Genomic DNA, 20412 nt, shown 5'->3' on the forward strand with positions numbered 1-20412 from the left:
GCATGTCATACCGATTCCCCCTACTCTCGTCTAAGTAAGTACATCAATATTTGCCAGTGGCCGTCGATGGACGCTTTCACCAAGTTTCATAGAAAGTCTGAAACTTATAGCGGTGAAATCTGATAATCTTCCCTTTCATAAACATACACGCACTACCGGAGAAAAACCCGGACGGCTTCTTCAGTTTCCTGTTCGACAAAAGGAGCCGAAAACAGAGCAACAACTTTCACAATAAATTTTATTCACACATTTAGTCGAGAAGATTTTTTTGGCTCCTGCAATGTAACACCAACCACCGTCGTAGTCGTCGTCATCGCTATCGTCGTTGCCATTTATAACATTCGGTTTGGGCTGTGTGTTGAGTAGCTGTGCAATTGAAAATACCAGTTGCTGACAGTCTCAGTTGGAGAAAATGGTGTTGCCGTGCCGGGCATTCTTTCGTGTTGCAAGCATTACCCCACCACCTTGTCTTCTCCTTCCGTACCGACCACCATCATGACGTCTGCAATGCAATAAATTTACACCATTACCACGTCTCCGGTCGCCAGTCTGCAGGCAGGCAGGCAGAGCCCCCAGGAGTTGCTAGCAGTCGTTGCAGTTCACAGAAGGTTGCATTTATGTCGCCGCCGTAGCAGTCGCAGTTCAACAGACGACCAACGACCGTGCCTTGCCATGCGGTGCTGTATCAAAGACCATTCACAATAAACGCATTCACACGGAGCAATACACGGCGCTGACTGGGCTGGTGGCAAAATGGGTGAACCGAAACCGGCACAACGACGGCACCGGCAGTTGACATCGACACTATGTTTGGTTAACCTATGGCCAAAACCGTCTGGACGTGACAGATCTGGGTGGCGACGACGCGGCTCAGCGGGAGACCGGGTGGTTTGTGATCATTTGTTTTCTCGGCCAGTCGAGTTCAAGAAGACTGACTTGAATGAAGCTCCTTCCTACAAGCTTGGGTGGTTTCGGCTGTGGTGACGAAGAAGAGTGTACAATTTGTTTGGCTTTAGGAATCCAATAATGGATTCACGTTGTGGCAGTTCTGCTGTCAGTACTTTTGGGCATTGAAAGTTATTGTCGTCGTACATAGACTGGAAGCAATGTCAAACACACAAGGCTACGATGTCGCTATCTATTTAGTGTCCTTCAAATAGGGCAGTACTTCTAAAGTAAAAATCTTGAAAATTACACAATATTTAAGCATACTGTCTTTGGACTTGTTCAGAAGATCTATACCTCGTACATGGTGAACAAGTTACTTCAGAATTGGCTGACAAGATAGCACAAACGTTGCTACAAAAAGTATGCAGTGATCCTCAGCCTAACTGTCTCTGCGGGCCAAAATTGAATTTTGAAAAGAGACTGCGGGCCACAAGTCATTCAAGAGTCTGTTTCACGGTTTATTTTCAACAATTTTCAAGATTCAACACAAAATACATTTGTTTGATTTTTTGAAAAGTGTGAAGAATTAGCATTATTTAAAATTCACGAATTTTTTTTTTGAAAATATTGAACGGAAGCAAAGAACAAAACAACCTGGACGTTGTGGAACTGTTATGTTTTCTGAGACTTCTCGTGGATTTTGATAAATTTCAGAATAATTTGTAGGGATTTCAGGGTTCTCTGAATAAATTCCGAATAACTGCCTGCATATACTGTTTTGGAAAACCTTGATGCTCTTTTTTTTTTAAGTTTTTCTTGCGTAATTTCTTAGTAAGCCGATGAAGAAAAACTTGCAAACATGATCTTCAAGTATTTGTAGCCGATTTGGAATAGATGTTTAAAGAGGAATTCCCTGAAATATTGCTTGGGGAATGAAGAGTATCTGGTCTAATAACTGCAGTTTTTAGCGAAATTCCGAAAGTTTGGGCAACACTTGCTCTAAAAGAAATTGTAGGCAAAAATCTTTGAAAAGAATTTGGAATAGTTTCCTGGTAGAAGTGCTGAATATGAAGTAGTATATACATGAAATGTTTTAACCGATAGAAACAAAACGGAAATTATTTTAATTTTATTTTTGTGAAATTAAACAAATTACTTATAACGAGTTCTGCCAAGTCCACAAGTCCAACAAGTCCAAAATCCATGGCAGAGAATCTGTGAAAATTTGCCTATACTCATTATTTCAGCGAAACACATCGTTCTTAACATCAGTTTCGAATATTTTCGAAACAAAATTCGAAAAAGTAGCCTTTTACAGTGTGTAAACCTTTCAAAAAATCATACTTTTGAAAAACTCTCCATGATATTGGCAAAATTGGTCAAAATTTATTCTACTTTCATCATATCATTTTCATTATGGAATTTATGAGTGGGCCACTTTCTAATACATTTCAAAATCAGTTAGCGGGCCGCACAAAACCTGGTCGTGGGCCGCATGCGGCCCGCGGTCCGCAGTTTGGTGACCACTGTGTTATACTGATGGCTCCATTCTCGAAGGTCGAGCAGGTGCTGGTGTTTATTCTGGTAAGCTAAGGCTGTATCAGTCTTACTCACTTGGTAGACACTGCACCGTTTTTCAGGCCGAAATCTTTGCATTTATGTGCGGAGTGCAATCAGCACTTCAGCAGCACGTAATGGGCAAAGTAATATACTTCTGTTCAGATAGCCAGGCTGCTTTTAAAGCACTTGCGACGGCCAACACCAGGTCGAAGATAGTTACCGCTTGTCGAACTCAAATCGAGGAGCTGAATTCAGCAAACGCTGTTCACCTTGTATGGGTACCTGGCCATTCTCCTATCACTGGGAATGAATTGGCTGATGAGTTAGCTCGCACTGGAGCATCACATGAATTTATTGGCCCTGAGCCAGCTATTCCGATATCGAACTGTTGGGTAAAGCTTCAGATTGACACCTGGGCTGCCACTCAGCACAAACAATACTGGAATAGTTTGGAGTCATGTGGTCGTCAAACAAAATTGTATTGTACTGAGCCATCTCCAAGGGTGGCGAAGTATCTTAAAAATCTGTCAAAGCAGAATAGAATGATTGCTGTTTACATTTTTATTGATTGCTCCCAGTTGGCGCCAGCAGTAAAAATTGCATACAAGAACTTTTATAGCATCTAGTTTCCAGCGCTGACAGCCCGGCGGCGACACCATCGCTTGTATTCAATGCATCGTCTGTGCTACTCTCGATTTTCAACTTTCTCAAATTCGCGCCTCAAGCTCACGGAAGCATGGTAGTCAAGAACTGTCGAATCGTATGGAAAAATCGCGAAAAACGTTTATTGTTAGATAACGGGATAGTTTTGTGAAAAGTTAGTGAATAGAAATCAAGAATAATTTGAAACGGAATGTTTTTATGTTTACTTCATGTTCCGGAACAACTTCTTCACCGAGAAAATTCGATTTTACTACCACACAAAAAAGTGCCATCTGTTATATTTTTAGTTTGGAATGTCGATCTATTGCAGCGTTCTGGTCATAGCATTGACTGACCACTGCCAACTCAGTTATCACATGGCGAATATTCGGCAAGCTGATTAATTTGCATGTTATAGCTGTGAATTCGATTATGGAACTTCGTATCATTTATTATATAACTGTCCAGTTTCTGCGCAACTGCGTTTCCAAGTACTCGGAAAATAAAGCTTGCGCACTTTAGAATCGGTACACTTTCAACCGGCTGCCGCTCAAAAACGGTGTCACTTGGAAAAAAGTGTTGTTAGAAGCAATTGAAGCTTATCTATTGTAGTTTGTAGGAAAAATATAAAATTTGCTGTTTTTATATTTTTAGATGAACTATTGATCTGAATTCGTAAATAGTGCCAGTTTTTTCTGCACACATTGAGCAAAAACCAATCATTGTCAGATTCAAGATTTGAGTAGGAATATATAATTACCAAACCCACCAATTACGCAGTATAGAATAGTTATTGGTATTATGATTGTTGATTAAGGGAGGTCAAATATTCCATGAGTGTTTTAAAATTTCTAAGATGGCTATGGTAAGCCTTTGAAGGGTTTTATGGTAAATCAAAGGCTTGCATAGATATTTAAGGTCAAAAAAGTTGTTTTCGCATAAACTTTAGTTCGGCAAATACGCATACGGGAAGGATACTATACGAATATTATTGGTATACAAGAAACCAATGATTTGATGCAGAACAATATAAATAATCATGGCTCGAAAGCTATATGGACTATTGCTGACGAAATTCGTTGGATGTGTTTTGATGGCGTGAAATATCTAACGATTTTTTCAATAAAACTGAATCTACTCAAAAGTTTTTTATTTGTGATCATAGAATCACATCTATAGTTCCATAAACTATATAATTTCCAGTGTTTTATCCCTGAAAACTATTTTATTTTAGGCTTATTATGAGGAGTTAGCCTTATGACTGTTAATTTCCGACAACTGTGAAGGGAAAACTGCTAACTATTCCAAAAATAATCCAGGTTTAAATATGAATTAAGTTAGGCCACTTGAATTGGGGAATTGTAGATCCAAAAAACGACCCCAGGAAATATTTCTCCATAAAAAATTACTTTGAGTAAAACTATGTTTTGAATATAGCGTGAATGGACAATAAGGCTATAAGTTTATTATGGTCTTGTGAACCATATTTGTCAAGAGTTTAATGTCGTAACTTGTTTTGGAAATATCAGCCCGTAATATGTAAAATACTGCAAATGTTGACGATCATTGGTTTGTGCAGAATAAAATGGCATGAATTTCACAATCGGGTCAAAATTTTATCTTGAAGAAATAAAAACTGTATTTTTAATATTTTTCCTTCCAAATACAATACATAAGCTTCATTTGCTTCTTACAACATTTTTTTTCTAGGTTAAACCGTTTTTGATCTGTAGCCGGTTGAAAGTGTACCGATTCTAAAGTGCGCAGGCTTTACTTATCAAGTAAAACTGACTTCAAAAACCTGAATCTTCACGACATTCTGTTGTTGTTGACCCGCTGTGGTTAAGAGCTGTAGGCGTTATCACAGTGCCCTTTTCAGGGCGCTGTTTGAACTCATTGTGGTACACTTTTGCGTGTATGACGATTCTATTCCCTTATCTGTCCTTTCCCCTGTAATGATGCTGGGTCATTAGGCCGAAGGTCATTAGGCCGAAGGCCATTAGGCCGAAGGTCATTAGGCCGAATGGTCATTAGGCCGAATGGTCATCAGGACGAATTGAAAGTTAGCCGTTGTTTTTACCTTTTCCAACAATTTTTGACAAAAACTAGTTTAACAATGGAACTAGAAAGAATAGCCTATGTTTTAAAGAAGGAAAAATTTATGAATTGAATATCAGCAGTTTCAGCGCCAAAAACTATTTCAGCAATGATACTAGAAAGAACAGCCTATATTTAAAAGAAGGAAAAATTCATGGGTAAAATATCAGTAGATTCAGCATCAATAAAGTATCTTCGTGCCTGTCACACGATACACACATGCAAAATGGTCATTTGCAGAGGAAGCTGAGAAGCAGGCTTTGTCTCAGTGGGGACGTAACGGCAAGAAGAAGACCCAATGACCATTCGGCCTGATGACCATTCGGCCTAATGACCATTCGGCCTAATGACCATTCGGCCTAATGACCATTCGGCCTAATGACCTTCGGCCGAATGGCCTTCGGCCTAATGACCTTCGGCCGAATGGCCTTCGGCCTAATGACCTTCGGCCGAATGGCCTGACACCGTCCTACACACTTAGAATAAATTACAGTATTCGGTAAAAAAAATCACCGAAACTGGTCTGTCAACAAGCAAACTACAGTATTACGGCGAAATCGATGAAATTACAGGAGAAAATTGGTGAAATCTATGAAAGCACCGAAGCATCGGTGAAATCAGACCAATTTACACGAGATCTGTGAATATTTTACCGAACAGACCGGTGATGGGACTATTTTACCGTATTACTGTATACGTTTGACAGCCACGCAGGCAGCTTTGAGCATCAGTTCTATTAGAATTTGCGCATCATCTCCAAGCAAGACTTACTTGTACAGTGGTAGCAAGTGTGGTTCCGGATCAGAAGGTCGTGCAATCAATCCCATGATCCACCTTTTTATGAAAATAGAGGTTTTTTTGTGCTCGCATAAAATCACCGTAAATTTGTGAAAAACTACCGTACGGTCGGTAATATTCACGGATCATTTGTAAAGTTTACCGTACGTTCAGTGATATTGGCAATTCATTCGTAAACAAACATACCGAACGTTCTGCGATTTTTACGGTAAATTTGTTAAAAGTACCGAACGTTCCGGTAATTTTTACAGATGCATTTTCCTAAGATTCACAGTACGTTTGGTGATATGAAAAATCACCGAACTTTTTACCGTATGTTCAGCTGTTGAGACTACGGTAAAATTTTACCGTTATCCGTCATGTTTTCTAAGTGTGTATTTTTTTTGCTTACCTTCTCCGTCAGGTAAATGATGAATAGGCTCGTGTTCATGACGATGGCACAAATTTCCCAAATGAAGGAGAACGTGTCTCTGGAGCCGACCTACTGATACCTGATACCTGATACAAAAAGTATATATGCTCACAGTTCATGCATGAATGTGCAGCAGATTTGTTTTCCTGATATCTTAACCATGGTTAAAATTTTGAAGTTGGTATCTTCTGTGAAGTTGTTCATACGGATGTAAATATGCTATCCACACACGGTGTCAAAATTTCGATTATTATCGAACATTCATGTACCTCGGATTTTTCTTCGAAAATGATTAGTATTTGGGCTCTCTATTAATAATCGGAAAACTAGAAAATATTTCATCGGCGAAAATTTTTCCATACATTTTGTATGAGACGTTTTTTGGGCTAAAATAGTAATTATTGATTTTTAGTATGGAAAATAGCTGAAAACTCATCTAACTCAAATTTTTTCCGATAGAATATTTTCAAGTTTTGCATTTATTAGTTAGGCTGATACAAATTTTATTTTGACTTTTTGTCTCCCCCCCCCCCCCCAAATTTTTGGCTGGATTTTGCATTTTGAGGGGGCAGATAAAAAATATTTATCAAAATATCGGGGTTTGGTGAAAATTCTTTAACAAATCCGATGAGTTTTAAATATTTTTCAGATTAAATGCTTTATTATTTTTATCCCCCCCTCGACGTGCCAAAGAGTGGTGGGACAAAAAGTGAAATAAATATTTGTAACGGCCTTATAGCCGAAATTCTAACATTCTATGAAGTAAAATCCGAGGTACATGAAAGTTCGATAATAATCAACATTTTGACACCGTGCCACACCATATCTATATAGGATTTTGTTTTTTCACTAGATGGCGCTATGGTGTGATTGATTCGATTTGATAATATCTCAGCCCAAGAAAAAAAAATCAGTTGCAAGGACATGACCAGGGCAGTTGGAGGATTTCGTCAATCTCGTCGTATAGTCAGCGATTAGCCCAAAACCTTTGTGTTTTGATTACGGACGGGAAGGAGGCAACCCTCATAATAGTGGTCTAGGACTGTACCTGCGAATTTATGCGATTTGCTTTATGTTAATGAACTAATTTCACAGAGTCGATGTTATCAGAATGTCATTAGTTCAAGTTTGGGGCAAGGTCCCTCAATACGATACAAGTTGGCACGTATGGCACTGATGTTATCTTCATCACGAAAATCTTAGTCTCTTAACAAGGCATCCCACAAGGATTTATCTTTGAAAATATTTTGCAAATCCATCCGATGATTCTCCATAGATTCCTCTTAGCACTCCTGTCATGATTCATCTTGTAATGCCTCTCTGTAGGGATTAGTGCCAGGATTTGTCTTGAAATTCCTCCCGGTTTTCCACTCAGGGCTCATCATGAAATTAAATATTCTTCTGAGGATTCCCCCAGTTTTTTCATGGGCTTTTCCCAGTATTCCCAAGGGGATTCCTCCAGAATTATTTCAGGAGCTCCTCCCAGGATCTCCCCCGGGATTTCTTCATTGTTTTCTCCCGGTACTCTTACAAGGACTTCTTCCGGAATTTTGCGGGATTTTTTCAGCGGAATTTCTTTTGAGGTTCTCAACCAGGAGTCCTTCAAGAATCATTCAAGATCGGTCAAGGACTCCTCCATGATTTTTTCCTAGAATTTCGTTTTCCTTAAAAATTTCTTCTGGAATTCGTTTAGAGATCTTCAGATACTGCTTCTGGAATCCCTTCCGGAATTACTCCCGCAATATGTACCTTTCGAGATTTTATAAGAGATGCCTCCAGAGATGTCTCTCAAGATTTCTACATAGTTCTGCTCCTGGGATTCTCCTATCCATTATTTAGTCTTATTATTTTCGTGAATGTTAACCAATGCCAGTTCTTCACATTTGTCCCACAGACAAACAGACGTCTCACTTCATCCATTTCCCATCGTTTCCCTGTTTTATGGACTATCCAAATATTTTGTAGTTCGCAAATCTCTCGCTCATGGCGCTCGCATCGTTTTTGTTCCTGTTTGACGTTTGCTCACTACAGCCATCTACTCAGTGGGATTGCGAAACACAGCGTAATTAGCGGTCGATTATGCTTTTGTGACGATGATTTTAATCGCTCTGTGTTCCAAGTGACACGTCTGTTTATCTGAGCTTATCCTATCAATGATTTTAGGGTTTTCTTTTGGGTTTCATTCAGGGATTCCTCCAGGATTCTTTCAGAGATCTCTCTTGAGATTCTTTCAGATATTCATACAGTATATTCAAAGGGATTTCTTTTAGAATTATTTCTAAGCTTATTCTAAATTTTTTTTAGAAATACATATCTTCAGGTGGTTCTACCTGGATTTCCTCCCGGAATTCTACCAGGGACTTCTCCCGGAACTCTTTCACAATTATTTTTCAGGATTCCTTCAGAATTTCTCCCAGGACTCCTTAATTGATACTTCCCGGGTTTCCTTCAGGGATTGCTCCAGAGATTCCTACAGGATTCATTTGCGAATTCCACTCGAGGTTCATTCATTAATTCTTTCCGAAATTCATTTAGGAATTTTCTCAGGATTCCTTCCAGCATTATATCAGGTACTTCTCCCGAGATTCATTTGTAGATTTTTTTGAGATTTCTTCCTGGATTATTTCAGGGAATCCTTCCAATATTATTTCAATGATTCTTTCGTGATTTCTCTTCCTTCCTTCCTTTATTTTTTGAAGGGATTCCTTAAGGGATTTTATTTTCCGGGATAGTTTCTTGGATTCCTTCAGGGTTCTCTAAGCGAATCCTCTTGAGATTCTTCTAAAGATCACCCCACAATTTTCCTGAATTCCTAGATGTCTTTTTGCCAGGATTTCTCCTGGATCCTCAGGTTACCTTCCGGGATTTCTTAAGGAATTCTTTGCGGGATTCCTAGAGGGATTCCTCCCGTGGTTACTACCGATATTCCTTCTATGATTTATTCCAGGTTTCTTTTTTCCGACATTTGATGTCATACAAAAACTTCAGGGTTTTTGTTGTTATGGTGCATTACGAAGAGGAGCTAATGAAGTATCGATTTTACGTAATAAATGGGGGTACTGTCATACGAAACAAGCTTTGCTGAAAAACCTACCACAAATATCAAATCACACTTTAGTTACAAGAACTGTGAGGATCCAAATTACCAACAAGTCTTGTAGAAATGTTGAAATCCGTGATAAAACCTAATACCTTTCATTTTAAATTTGAAATAGTTCTGAGGCCCTCTTGTAGTCTATTTGACAAAAAAATGTCGCTTGGGATGGGCGTTCCATGGGTTTCTAGGGGATTTCAGGAGTTTTCCAGGAGCGCTGCAGGGTTTGATTCATTTGTGTTGCAAGGAGTTTTGTGGAAGGTCAAGGGGGGGGGGGGGGGTGTTGTTCTTGGACGTTCTATAGGGTTTCCTGAGTATTCCTAGATGTTTTAGGGCCGTTCCACGGTGCTCTCGACATGCTTGTTCGCACTGAGCGCATGCAAAATCTGCTACACCATCAACAACACCATCAATTAGCAATATTTCCATCTTAACTGATAGAACTATATTGAAATATTATAAATGTTAACCACACCACAGCGCAGCACGGAGCGTTCAAAGTGAAATTCACTGGAGTATTTTCACCCGGGTGGCACTGCGGTACGGTTTTTGGCAGTTCGAAAATATATTTAGAATATTTCAATGTCATTCTATCAGTTAAGAAGGTAATATCCAACTAACAATGATAGCTGAATTATAGCTAATTCAGCATTTTTTTAAATCCAGCTTACGAATGGTTAATTCATCTGCTGTACAGCAATAATGTTTGTTGGGTATTGCTTATTATTGATGCTTTGATGGTGTTAATTCAAAGAGAAGAATGGTCATACGCTCAATTCTAGGGTCCTCAGGGGGTTTCAGGGGCATTCCAAAAGAATCTAAGGGATTTTAAGGGCGTTCCTTGAGCTCCCAGAGGACCTTGGGGTATATGAGGTATATGAGGTGGAGGTGTCAAGGGCGTTTCAAGGGATATATTCCTGATATGTATCACCTGGAGCCCTGAAAAACCTTGAAATCCCTTTCCAAACCCCCTGAACCTTCCTTGAAAGCTTCTTTAATTCCCTCTGAATCCCCCGTAAACCACTCCAGAAACCCCTATGAAGCCTTGATACGCCTTGGGACTCCTATCGTTGCCTATCAAGCCCCAAGGAAACCCCGCCCAGGAACCACCAAGTATTAAAGTTAATAATATGACTGCGTATGACAGCACTGCGCTGCTTCAAAGTCATTCGTTGTTTGCCCTTATAAATGCTCAAGTATAGCTATTTTAGGATCAACACAAATTGTGACCAATCTCAATACTAATTTGTTAACATGGAAAACTCAAATAAATGGGAAAAGCTTGTGAAAAGTGGTTCTTACAATAGAAGTTTAAAGAAATGCGTCGACATAAGACAACCAGAACCAAAAGAAAATGTGCCACAAATGGGAAGTACAAAGTCGATGCCAAATAATTCGAAACCATCCAGGGTTAATCCTTCTACACCGAATCTAACGATAAGTTCACCCCATTTGTGGACTGGGATGAGCAGCAATCGGAGACAGATGAAGTGAGTTATTCGGTGTATGAAGATTACTACAGCCTCGATGGCGATTTCATTGACCATGCAGAAAACTGCGAAACAAATTTGAACCTTAACCAGGACAGTTTCGAATTAGATCTCACAGCATTTCTCCAAAACAGAGGCTTAGAACCCAACATACCTCATTCTGCTTCGAAATCCACCTTTGGGTCGCTTGTCTTAATAAGACAGTACACTCCCTAAAGTTCCTCGACGTTTATTAGGCACTCTTCGAAATCTGGTCAATGGTCTGCCGTTATTCAAAAATGGTACAAACCAAGTGTGGCCTGTACCGTTTTAAATCCTCCTTAAATCGATCAGCACAAATCGAAAGTCAAAATCGGATTTTTCATATGCGAATCACCTGCCAGAGCTTTCATCAAAGGTAATATTATTGAGATATTAACTATGCAAATGAAATATTCTCGATCACTACATAATATCAGGTACAGAAAATTTCAATTGCTTCCAGGGTTGGATATCATCAAGTATACAAAACTCACTACTTACTTACTTTCTGTCCTGGGCAAGCACGGTGGTGCACAGGGCCGAATTGATAGATATCCATACTGGGCGATTGCCAGCCATCGCCTTGACCTGTGGCCAGGTCAAATTTTTGTCGAATTGCTTGATTTCGTTGTTGAGGCTTCGCCGCCATGAGCCTCTGTGTCTGCCTCTGCTGCTCATTGTGTTTTGCCGCAGCGGTATACTTGCGGATTGGTCCATACCGCAGTGCTTCCGCATTCCATTGCCGTCCCCATTGCGTTTTCCGCTTCAAACTGATGTTGTTTCTTGAATTCTTTCCTTGTCAAACATTTGACCCTGTGTACTACAAACCTAAGGCCCCTGTGTACTAACAGCTTAATGCACACTGATGTCTTTGGTGCGAAAGATGAAACAAAAAAGAAAGAGAAATGTCACTTTTACTCAAGGAATAATACATCGACATATTATTCCGTACCGAAAATTAACAACATGACTGACAGCATTGCATGACAGTGCCATCTGTTGGCAAATCTTTCAGGCTGCAAATTAGGCCGTTACAAATATTTATTTCACTTTTTGTCCCAAAACTTTTTGACTGGTCGAGGGGGGGGGGGATAAAAATAATAAAGCATTTAATCTGAAAAATATTTAAAACTCATCGGATTTGTTAAAGAATTTTCACCAAACCCCGAAATTTTGATAAATATTTTTTCATCTGCCCCCTCAAAATGCAAAATCCAGCCAAAATTTTTTGAAGGGGGGGGGGGGGAGACAAAAAGACAAAATATTATTTGTATCAGCCTTACTTATTATGTTTCCAGTTCAAAACCAAATTAGCGACATTTTTTCTTTTACTTCCGCTGCTTTTGACTTGCGTTAAACACAATGTAGGAAGTGGGGCGCTGTTTTGTACACCTGGTATTCTATACAGCGCTCCACTTCCGACATTGTGTTTAACGCAAGACAAAAGCAGCGGAAGTAAAAGAAAAAATGTCGCTAATTCGGTTTTGAACTGGAAACATAATATCAACTGCGAACGCTTAAGTAATTTTGATTGCAAAAGTTTTACGTGACCATTACTTGTCCTATCTTTTTACACAGTACTTACCAGGTGGAAACTAGCCATTACGGTTAATCGCACCTACCAAGATCTAATCGATTACGATTACATCCTTGTCTCATTCCAGCAACGACCCGGATGAGATCGGACAAAACACCGTTGTGCAGTACTCTGCACGAAAATGCCCTGTACTGTGCTTCAATGAGGCCAATGATTTTCTCAGGGAGACTCTTGCGCCTGAGGGCTTGCCACATGTTTTCGTGATTGAGAAGGTCGAAAACTTTTTAGTAATCAATGAACACCAGGTAGAGAGTCTCTTGAAATTCATTGATTTGCTCCAGAATGATCGTCCGGCACGGAGTCGTGCTTGCTGCCGTCCGAGAGTAGCGTCAATCTTCTTCAGAATAATTACTGTAGTAGTTGTGCGGATACTACGGGGTCAGCTTTGAGCATCTCAGCTGATATGCGATCGACCCCTGGGGCTCTGTTCGATTTCATGCTACGGATGGCTGTTTCTATCTCCTGCACTGATGGAGTTTCGGTGTTGACACGGGTAACGCGTCGAACCCTTGGCGGATCATGCTGAGATGTTGATGGCTTGACCGACACTTGAAAAAGGTTTCCAAAGTGCTCGAACCAGCGTTTCAGCTGGTCTGCCGGGTCAGTAGAATAACTAGCCACAGAAGTCCAATGTCGCGACTGTTCGTGTGACTAACATCTAGTTTGCCACGCCCTTACAGCGTCAGTAGCGGTACTAGAAGTGTCAAAAAATTTTGTTTACCAAAACAAAAGATTCTCTTCAAGCTGGACACTTAAAAACAATCAATAATTACAATAAAAGTTATAAATTTAATTAAATAGGAAAAGTGATTACAGCGCCATTGGAGTTCTAGTGTATTTCTATTGCCGGGTCGGTCAGTAACTATTCAGACGTGTCTTTAACGGACATCGTAGCATTCATCTTGGTCCCACTAAGGCGAAGTGAGACATAGTAGAGGAGGCGGATGTCGTCGATGTTTGCGGCTTTCTCGCCTTCGTCGGCTAAGGAGTCCGCCCACGCTCTTTTGTCCCGTCTACATGAGCGTTTCACTTCCTTTTCGAGAGCCGTATAGCGCTGACGGGCTACGGCTTTGGCTCCTCGTGTTTTCGCTCGCTCTATCGCGGCTTTGGCGTTCCTTCGCTCCTCTATCTTCCTCCAGGTATCATCTGTGATCCACTGCTTTCTTCAAGTGCGTAGCTCACCCAAATTATTCTCGCCGGATGAAGGCGTTCTTGATGGCGCTCCATTGATCTTCTACGCTTTCACCTGCTAAAATATCCGCAGCATGATGCTCTAGCTCCTCGACGAAGGACCTTCCCACCGCAGCGTTTTCCAGTCGGCGTGTGTTTAACCGGCGCCCGATTTTCTCCTCCTGTCGAAGGATCCTAGCAATGCACACTGCCCATAATCGCATAGTTGACGTAAGCGCCACTGTGGTTTTCAACACACATTTGAAATTTTAATAATGAATAATGGAAAGTTTAACTTCATTTTTTCACGTTGACATCTAGCTAGTGATTAAATCTTGTGCTCTATTGAATAGAATTGGTCACAATTATGCATATGTGATAGATATTAGCTTGTGAATGCTGACATTGTCAAGGGTGGTTACGTCGGCTATGCGATCATGGGCAGCGCAGTCGGATCTTGTATTAGAATAACCAGCCACAGAAATCCAATGTCGCCACTGTTCGTGTGATTAACATCTAGTTTGCCTCGCCCTTACAGCGTCAGTAGCGGTACTATAAGTGTCAAATAAATTTAGTTTACCAAAACAAAAGGTCCTCTACAAGATGGGCATTTAAAAATAATCAATTAAATTATTAAAATAATTAAATAGGAAAACTGAGTTCTGGCGTTCTAGTGTATTTCTATTGATCTTGTCGAATAGGAGATGATGGTCGAACGCAATGCACAATGGTCCACGAAACAGATTTACAAGGATATATGCATTCAGCGCCTTCGAATGATTTTCTAGATTAATATGGACTTCTATAAAGTTATTCCTAAAAATAAGGCTCTCTTTTCAATATTCATGAAAATTAGGGTGACCCATATTTTCAAAGAAATTGGTAACCAAACTTTTGTATTTGCAAGAATAACTATATACATTCTTCGGAAAAGTTGTAGATCTATCAATTTTGAGCAAGTTTGCTGAAGACACTTTTTATGTAGCTTTAAAGTTGACCGATCTAGAGGTATTCTTCTGAATAAGCTTAGGGTGGTTCAATAAAAACCGGTTTTCTGGTGTTAATTTTTTCAGTTTCGATGTTTCATCAAAGTCACCCAAGAAACACTTGTAGAACATTTGAAGACGCGTCGTTTCGTGTGCTGAGATGGTCATTATCTCTTTTGGTTAAAAAGTTACAGGTATTTTTCTTAAAAAATCATAGTTTTTGAAAAGGTGTTAGGGGGGTTGGGGCAAACATAAAAAATATCTTTTGCCCGCATTCAAAAAAAGAAATGTTGTTATAAAATATATAAAAAAAATTAGAGGGGTGTTATTTTTGTAACTCATGTGAAAAATACTTGAAAAGTGCCTATTTTTTCTAGAAAATCATCAATATCTTTTGAACGCATTGACGCAGCAACATTCTCAGCGCACGAAAATGTGAGTTTTTTAAAGCTCTAAAAATGATTCTAAGACAACTTTGATGAAAAATTTGAAAGAAAAAAGATACAATGATTTGTAAGAGATAAACGAAGTGGGGCCGGATCACAACGTCCGAGGCCAAACAGTCCCGGACATTAAGTCGCGTTTTTTTGCGAAATAGCGTCCAAAAGTTTGGATGCGCCATAATAACCTATGTGCCTTCTTTCCTTGGACTTCGTGGCGTATGTGCAAGTTCGGATGCTATGCCCCGAAAAAATGCGCCATAAAGTCCTGGGACTTTATGGCCTCGGACGTTATGATACTGCGCCAAACGAAGTGTCATGTATACAGATAATCTGTAAGATTTTTTCCACGTTATCATCTAACTAACGGTTGAATCTTAAACTCTACTTAGTAAAACTGGTCAGAAATATGAACATGCGGTAGATATTAGCTTGTGTATGCTGACTTTGGCAATGGTGGTTACGTCGACTATGCGAACATGGGTAGAGATATCGGATACGCACGACGAGGACGAGACAGTCGACACAGTGGTCCAAACTGAATTTGGTGAGGACAAAATTCGTAAGTTTAACGTTCTTTATTTGTTATTGATATGGACAAAAATATAAATGTAACATTTCAATAGGTGATTGCGTCGCCTGAAAAGGAAGGTAGAAGGATAGCCGTTTAGAGGAAGAAAAACAAACTAAAATTGTAAGTGTATTCATGCGAATTAAGAAAAAGCCAAATTGTAGAATTTTAACGAAATATTAAAATTTTTTACTTACAGTTTGATTTGCCAAAATAAAACGGTCGATTCACGAAAATTGTTTGTACCGATTTGATCCGAACAGTGGGGCTGCCACCTTAGGTATAGCTTCCAGTGGAGGAGCATTTCATACTCAGCCGCTGGATGCCAGAACAAACGCTGTTTGAGCCGCACCTCCTTGGTAAACAGACGCTCGGGTCGTACCTCCTCAATCGAGCTGAAGTCAGAAGGACAACAGAGCCCAGCCTGCACTACCAGCTAAGCACATAACTCTAAGCTGGCGGTCTTTGTCATCGCTTAACCCGTGGAAGCATGAGGTAGGAACTTGTGAAGACCAGAGCTATGTTGGACGCTCTCCTTATCGACTCACCGTTTTGCGGCCCACCATAAAAATACCAAAGGGCAAAATCAACTTTGCTCCATTGAAACGAACGACGAACGAAACGAAATCTGTATCGCTTATACGCTAGTGAAATCTGGTGTGTATCAGTGGAGAATACTCAAAGGCTGCAGGTCTTTACTAATAAATGTTTGCGATATGTCATTCGTGCTTGGTGGTCTCATAAACAGATTTCCAAAGCGTAGCTTCATCTTCGATGTCATCAAACGATGATAGCAACAGAAATTCGGGAGTGAAATTTGAGGGAAATAGACCACACTCTAATCTCTCTCTAATCCGCGGGAACGAAATATGCAAGCATGCATGAGATTGAAACCCCGATGGTGATCGTAGCAGACGCAGTTTCAGAGGCTCATACCGGTCCAGTCTTACGATATATGAATGCAAAAATAGTACATTACCATTTGAAGAGAAAGGGTTTATCTCACAACCACTCCCAACTAATAATTTCGTCCTAAAATACCAGAAGATGCAACGAAAGACAGATTTACTCCATAAAATTTCAACTCTTTCAACAAACGGAACCTATCCAATCAAGAACCTCTTATTTTTAATTCCATTCTGAAGTACTTCAAGCCCAAAGTTATGCCGCCAGCTACTGCATGACTTGCAGCAGCACGATGGCATCACATCACCAAGCCCCAGCAGCAGCCACCGCCGCAGTTGAGGTCGTATAAAAGTTCATTTATCATGTCACCAACGCCACTGCAGCGACAACGACGACTATGGCGGCTGTACGACACGGTCCCTTAGCAGTGCATGCCCACCCCCTAGCGGGATCTCCTCAGCGCGAACGGAAGGACGATCACAGCCATGACCCTTGTCTTCCCTTCCCCCGCTGGCGCTGGCTGCTGGACTGCTGCTGCAAGCATCCATGAAAACAATTATTTGTGTTTGTTTCCGGTATTTAAACACGCTGGCGCTGCTGGCTCGCTGGCTACTAGCTGGGGCACATTCGGGTGGGCCCACAAAAAACACCCTCCTGCTGCGGCCACAAGGAGGACGACACGAACAAAATTCTCGCCCGAATAAATGCCATGCTTTATGTTTGGGCGGTCGGTGACATTCCGGCGCTTTTGTTGAATGCGCACATTCTACGGATGATGAAGGACACGACCCCTCGTCGTCCGGCCAGCGTTCCTTCGCCCCCCCCGAAGTACCGTTTTTTGGGTTAGGTCCGGTGGGATCCGATGGAGCAGCCAGCCATCCGTCGTCGTCGGTCGGCCGGGGACATATTTTCGAGGATTCCGATTTCGGTGTTTTTCGCTGAGGGAAGCGAGATGCGACTTCGGATTGGGACGTCCCTCGGGACTCGCGGGCTGTCCTGTTTATGAAAGCGGAGCTCTTGGCTTGTTTAAGTGGTTGCGAAAAGGAGCAGCGGGGGAGGTGATTCAGCTCGATTGTGGAAGGGTAATTTATAACCTTGCTGCAGTGCAGTTTCAACAGTGTAATGACAGAGAGTGAAATTATTACCAAGTGTGTCACCAGAAGCGAGCTGGTGAAGTGGGTTTTCAAAGTGGAAGACAAATGGTTTGAAATGGAATTTTAGAAACGTTGTGGGAGTGCTGGTTATATGGCGCTGTGGTTAAAGTCGTTTAAGTAAACAATTAGTAGTTGAAATGTGTGATTCTTGACTATCCGAAAAAATCGATTAAACTGCATATTTTTGTCAAAGCTCTCAATCATCTACTATGCCATATCCATGACTTTACCGTTCCGAATTCCCCTGCCATAAAATCTCCACCAATATCTAACATGTATCTTTTTCTCTCCCCCCTCCCCCCCCAACCAGTTCCGCCGGAGAAGCTGCAAATCGTGGATGCCAACGGTCATAGCATCCCGCACTACATCCTGGGTCCGTACAACGAAGGCGCTTCGGTGAACTTCACCTGTGTGGCGAGTGGCGGTAAGTGAAATTTCGCTTTTTTCCCTTCCTCTTCTGGTAGATGAAAGTCGTTGTCCTTGTCGTTGGCTCCAAAAAGGGAAACCGGAAAAGTCCTTGAAAACTTTTACGCTTGAGTGGCTCCCAGAGCTGCTCTCGCAGTGCTCAGCGCTCCTCCCCGGTCGGGACGGGACTTTGACTGATTAGAGAAGTGGTGGTGACACACTTCGTGTCTTCTGGTTCAAGGGTACATTACTGACTGAAATGATATGATCATGTTATGTTAAATGTTAACTCCGTCGTAAATGTCTAGTATTTAACCCACGAGCAGTCGCGTCTTTGACTACCTGCAGCGACACCGCGCTCACGCTATGTACCACATGCGTGCATTTTTCATAGTACGTATACGCGACCGCTCCCAGGTTAAAAGATGCCAATAATGAATATCCCATCCACGAAAAATGCGTTTCAGAAAAAATATACAATGTAATTATAAAGGGTGAGTCGATAATTATTGTGCCATTTTCAAACTAACGTAACTTTTTTCCTACTTCACCAAAATCAACCAAATTTTGCACAGTTTCTCCTGATAGTCTATTGTTTACATGTAATGAATTGAGCAGTTACACTAGTTTACAAAATAAAACGAAAGTTGTGAACTTCTGTCAACGACCAAAATTTTTGAAGCATAATTTAGCGCTGATTTCGAAACCGTGCTTCAAAAAATTTAAAGTAGAACAGTTTTTGAGTTTTAGCTCAATATCGAGTTTTACAACTTTTTAAAATATGGAATTTAATAAAATTCAAATATCTTGCGTTTTGTTCAACCAATTTTAAATCTTTTCCATAAGGCGCTGTCCATAAACTACGTAGACTTTTTTTCGGCCATCTCAGACCCCCCCTCCCCCCTCGTAGACTTTTGTTCATACAAAATTTTCGAAATTTGTATGGAGCGTAGACTTTGGCCAGACCCCCCCGTCCCAACCTTAGAGTCTACGTAGTTTATGGACAGGCCCTAAATTAAAAGCTGAATATAATACCATTCGATCATCTGAATGTAGGTTTTGCGTCAGATTGATGAAAATCAAGATATTGGAAAGTTTTGGGGACGATCTCCTTAAATTTTAGCAAAATTTCCAAAAATTTATGAAGAAATGTTTTTTTTTCAATAAGAGAAAAACAATTTATAAATTCTTTCTCAACGTTTATTTGACATATCATATGTGGGTGAATTACAGTAAAAAATTCAGCTCAATCGGAGCATTGATTACGGAGAATGAGATGTGTGAAGTGAGCGACTTTGCTTAAAAATAGAACATCGATTTCAAATCATCAACCTTTGTATGGAAAGTCGAAAAAAAATCCGCTCTACTGTAATTTTTTTCCTTCGCGTTTTCGATTTCAGGGCATGATTCTACACCAAAAACGATCATCAGCTTACCGAGTTCAAAAATGCTGTAAACTAGTGTTATCATTGAGATTTCGGTCGATATAGAATAAATTTAGTTAACAGTTCTAAAAAAGATGTTGTACAATCACATGCTAAAATCAAAAATCATGGTATCTCGCCTTGGAACAATTAATGATTATACATTATCGGACCATCTTAATGTTCGTCTATAGGTTTCAGGAACGGTTGTCAGTGAAACATAAGCTTTGAGCTGGGAGAAAACCAGGCACGATGCGCATAAACAAACCAGAGAGCTTTAATTATTTGTTTCAAGTGGAGCCTGAACATATCCACATGGAGGACGTTTATTGAAAATGTCGTGAATTTCACTAAAACGCATACTAAATTTGAACCTATACCATAGAGTTGAAATACATACAGTGTATCAAACAATTGTCCGTACAGGAAATTTTTTGTCAAAATAATTTTTCATTTAAATGTTTATAACTTTTTTATGCGTCAATCAAAAACGCTGAAATTTTGACCAATCATGAATCATATATTGAAGCTCTGCTGGAAAAATTTAGAGCAAGATCGAATAAGTTTTCTGGAAGTTATAGAACTTTTAGTAAAACTTATGAAATTTTTGAACACATTTTTAAAACATTATATCTCAATATGTACTCGATGATTTTTTTCTTTTTTTTGTGTTACATCTTATATCTAAGGCTTTCATATGCAGCTATGTTTGAGGTTTTATATTCACTACAAAAAATATGAAAAATGTGCTTATGTA

The 20412-nt window shown here is 40.2% G+C and overlaps 1 protein-coding gene across 1 annotated transcript in view; it reads left to right on the forward strand.

The window, feature by feature from the left end:
- Nucleotides 1-20412, forward strand: part of LOC109410943 (V-set and immunoglobulin domain-containing protein 1) — a 162377-nt gene that overhangs the window by 80029 nt on the left and 61936 nt on the right. The window contains exon 4 of the mRNA XM_062857397.1: nucleotides 18137-18250. Within this exon, the coding sequence (XP_062713381.1) occupies nucleotides 18137-18250 (114 nt within the window). The remainder of the gene's footprint in view (nucleotides 1-18136; nucleotides 18251-20412) is intronic.

Source organism: Aedes albopictus, chromosome 3, assembly GCF_035046485.1.
Source record: "Aedes albopictus strain Foshan chromosome 3, AalbF5, whole genome shotgun sequence".
NCBI classification, from domain to species: domain Eukaryota; kingdom Metazoa; phylum Arthropoda; class Insecta; order Diptera; family Culicidae; genus Aedes; species Aedes albopictus.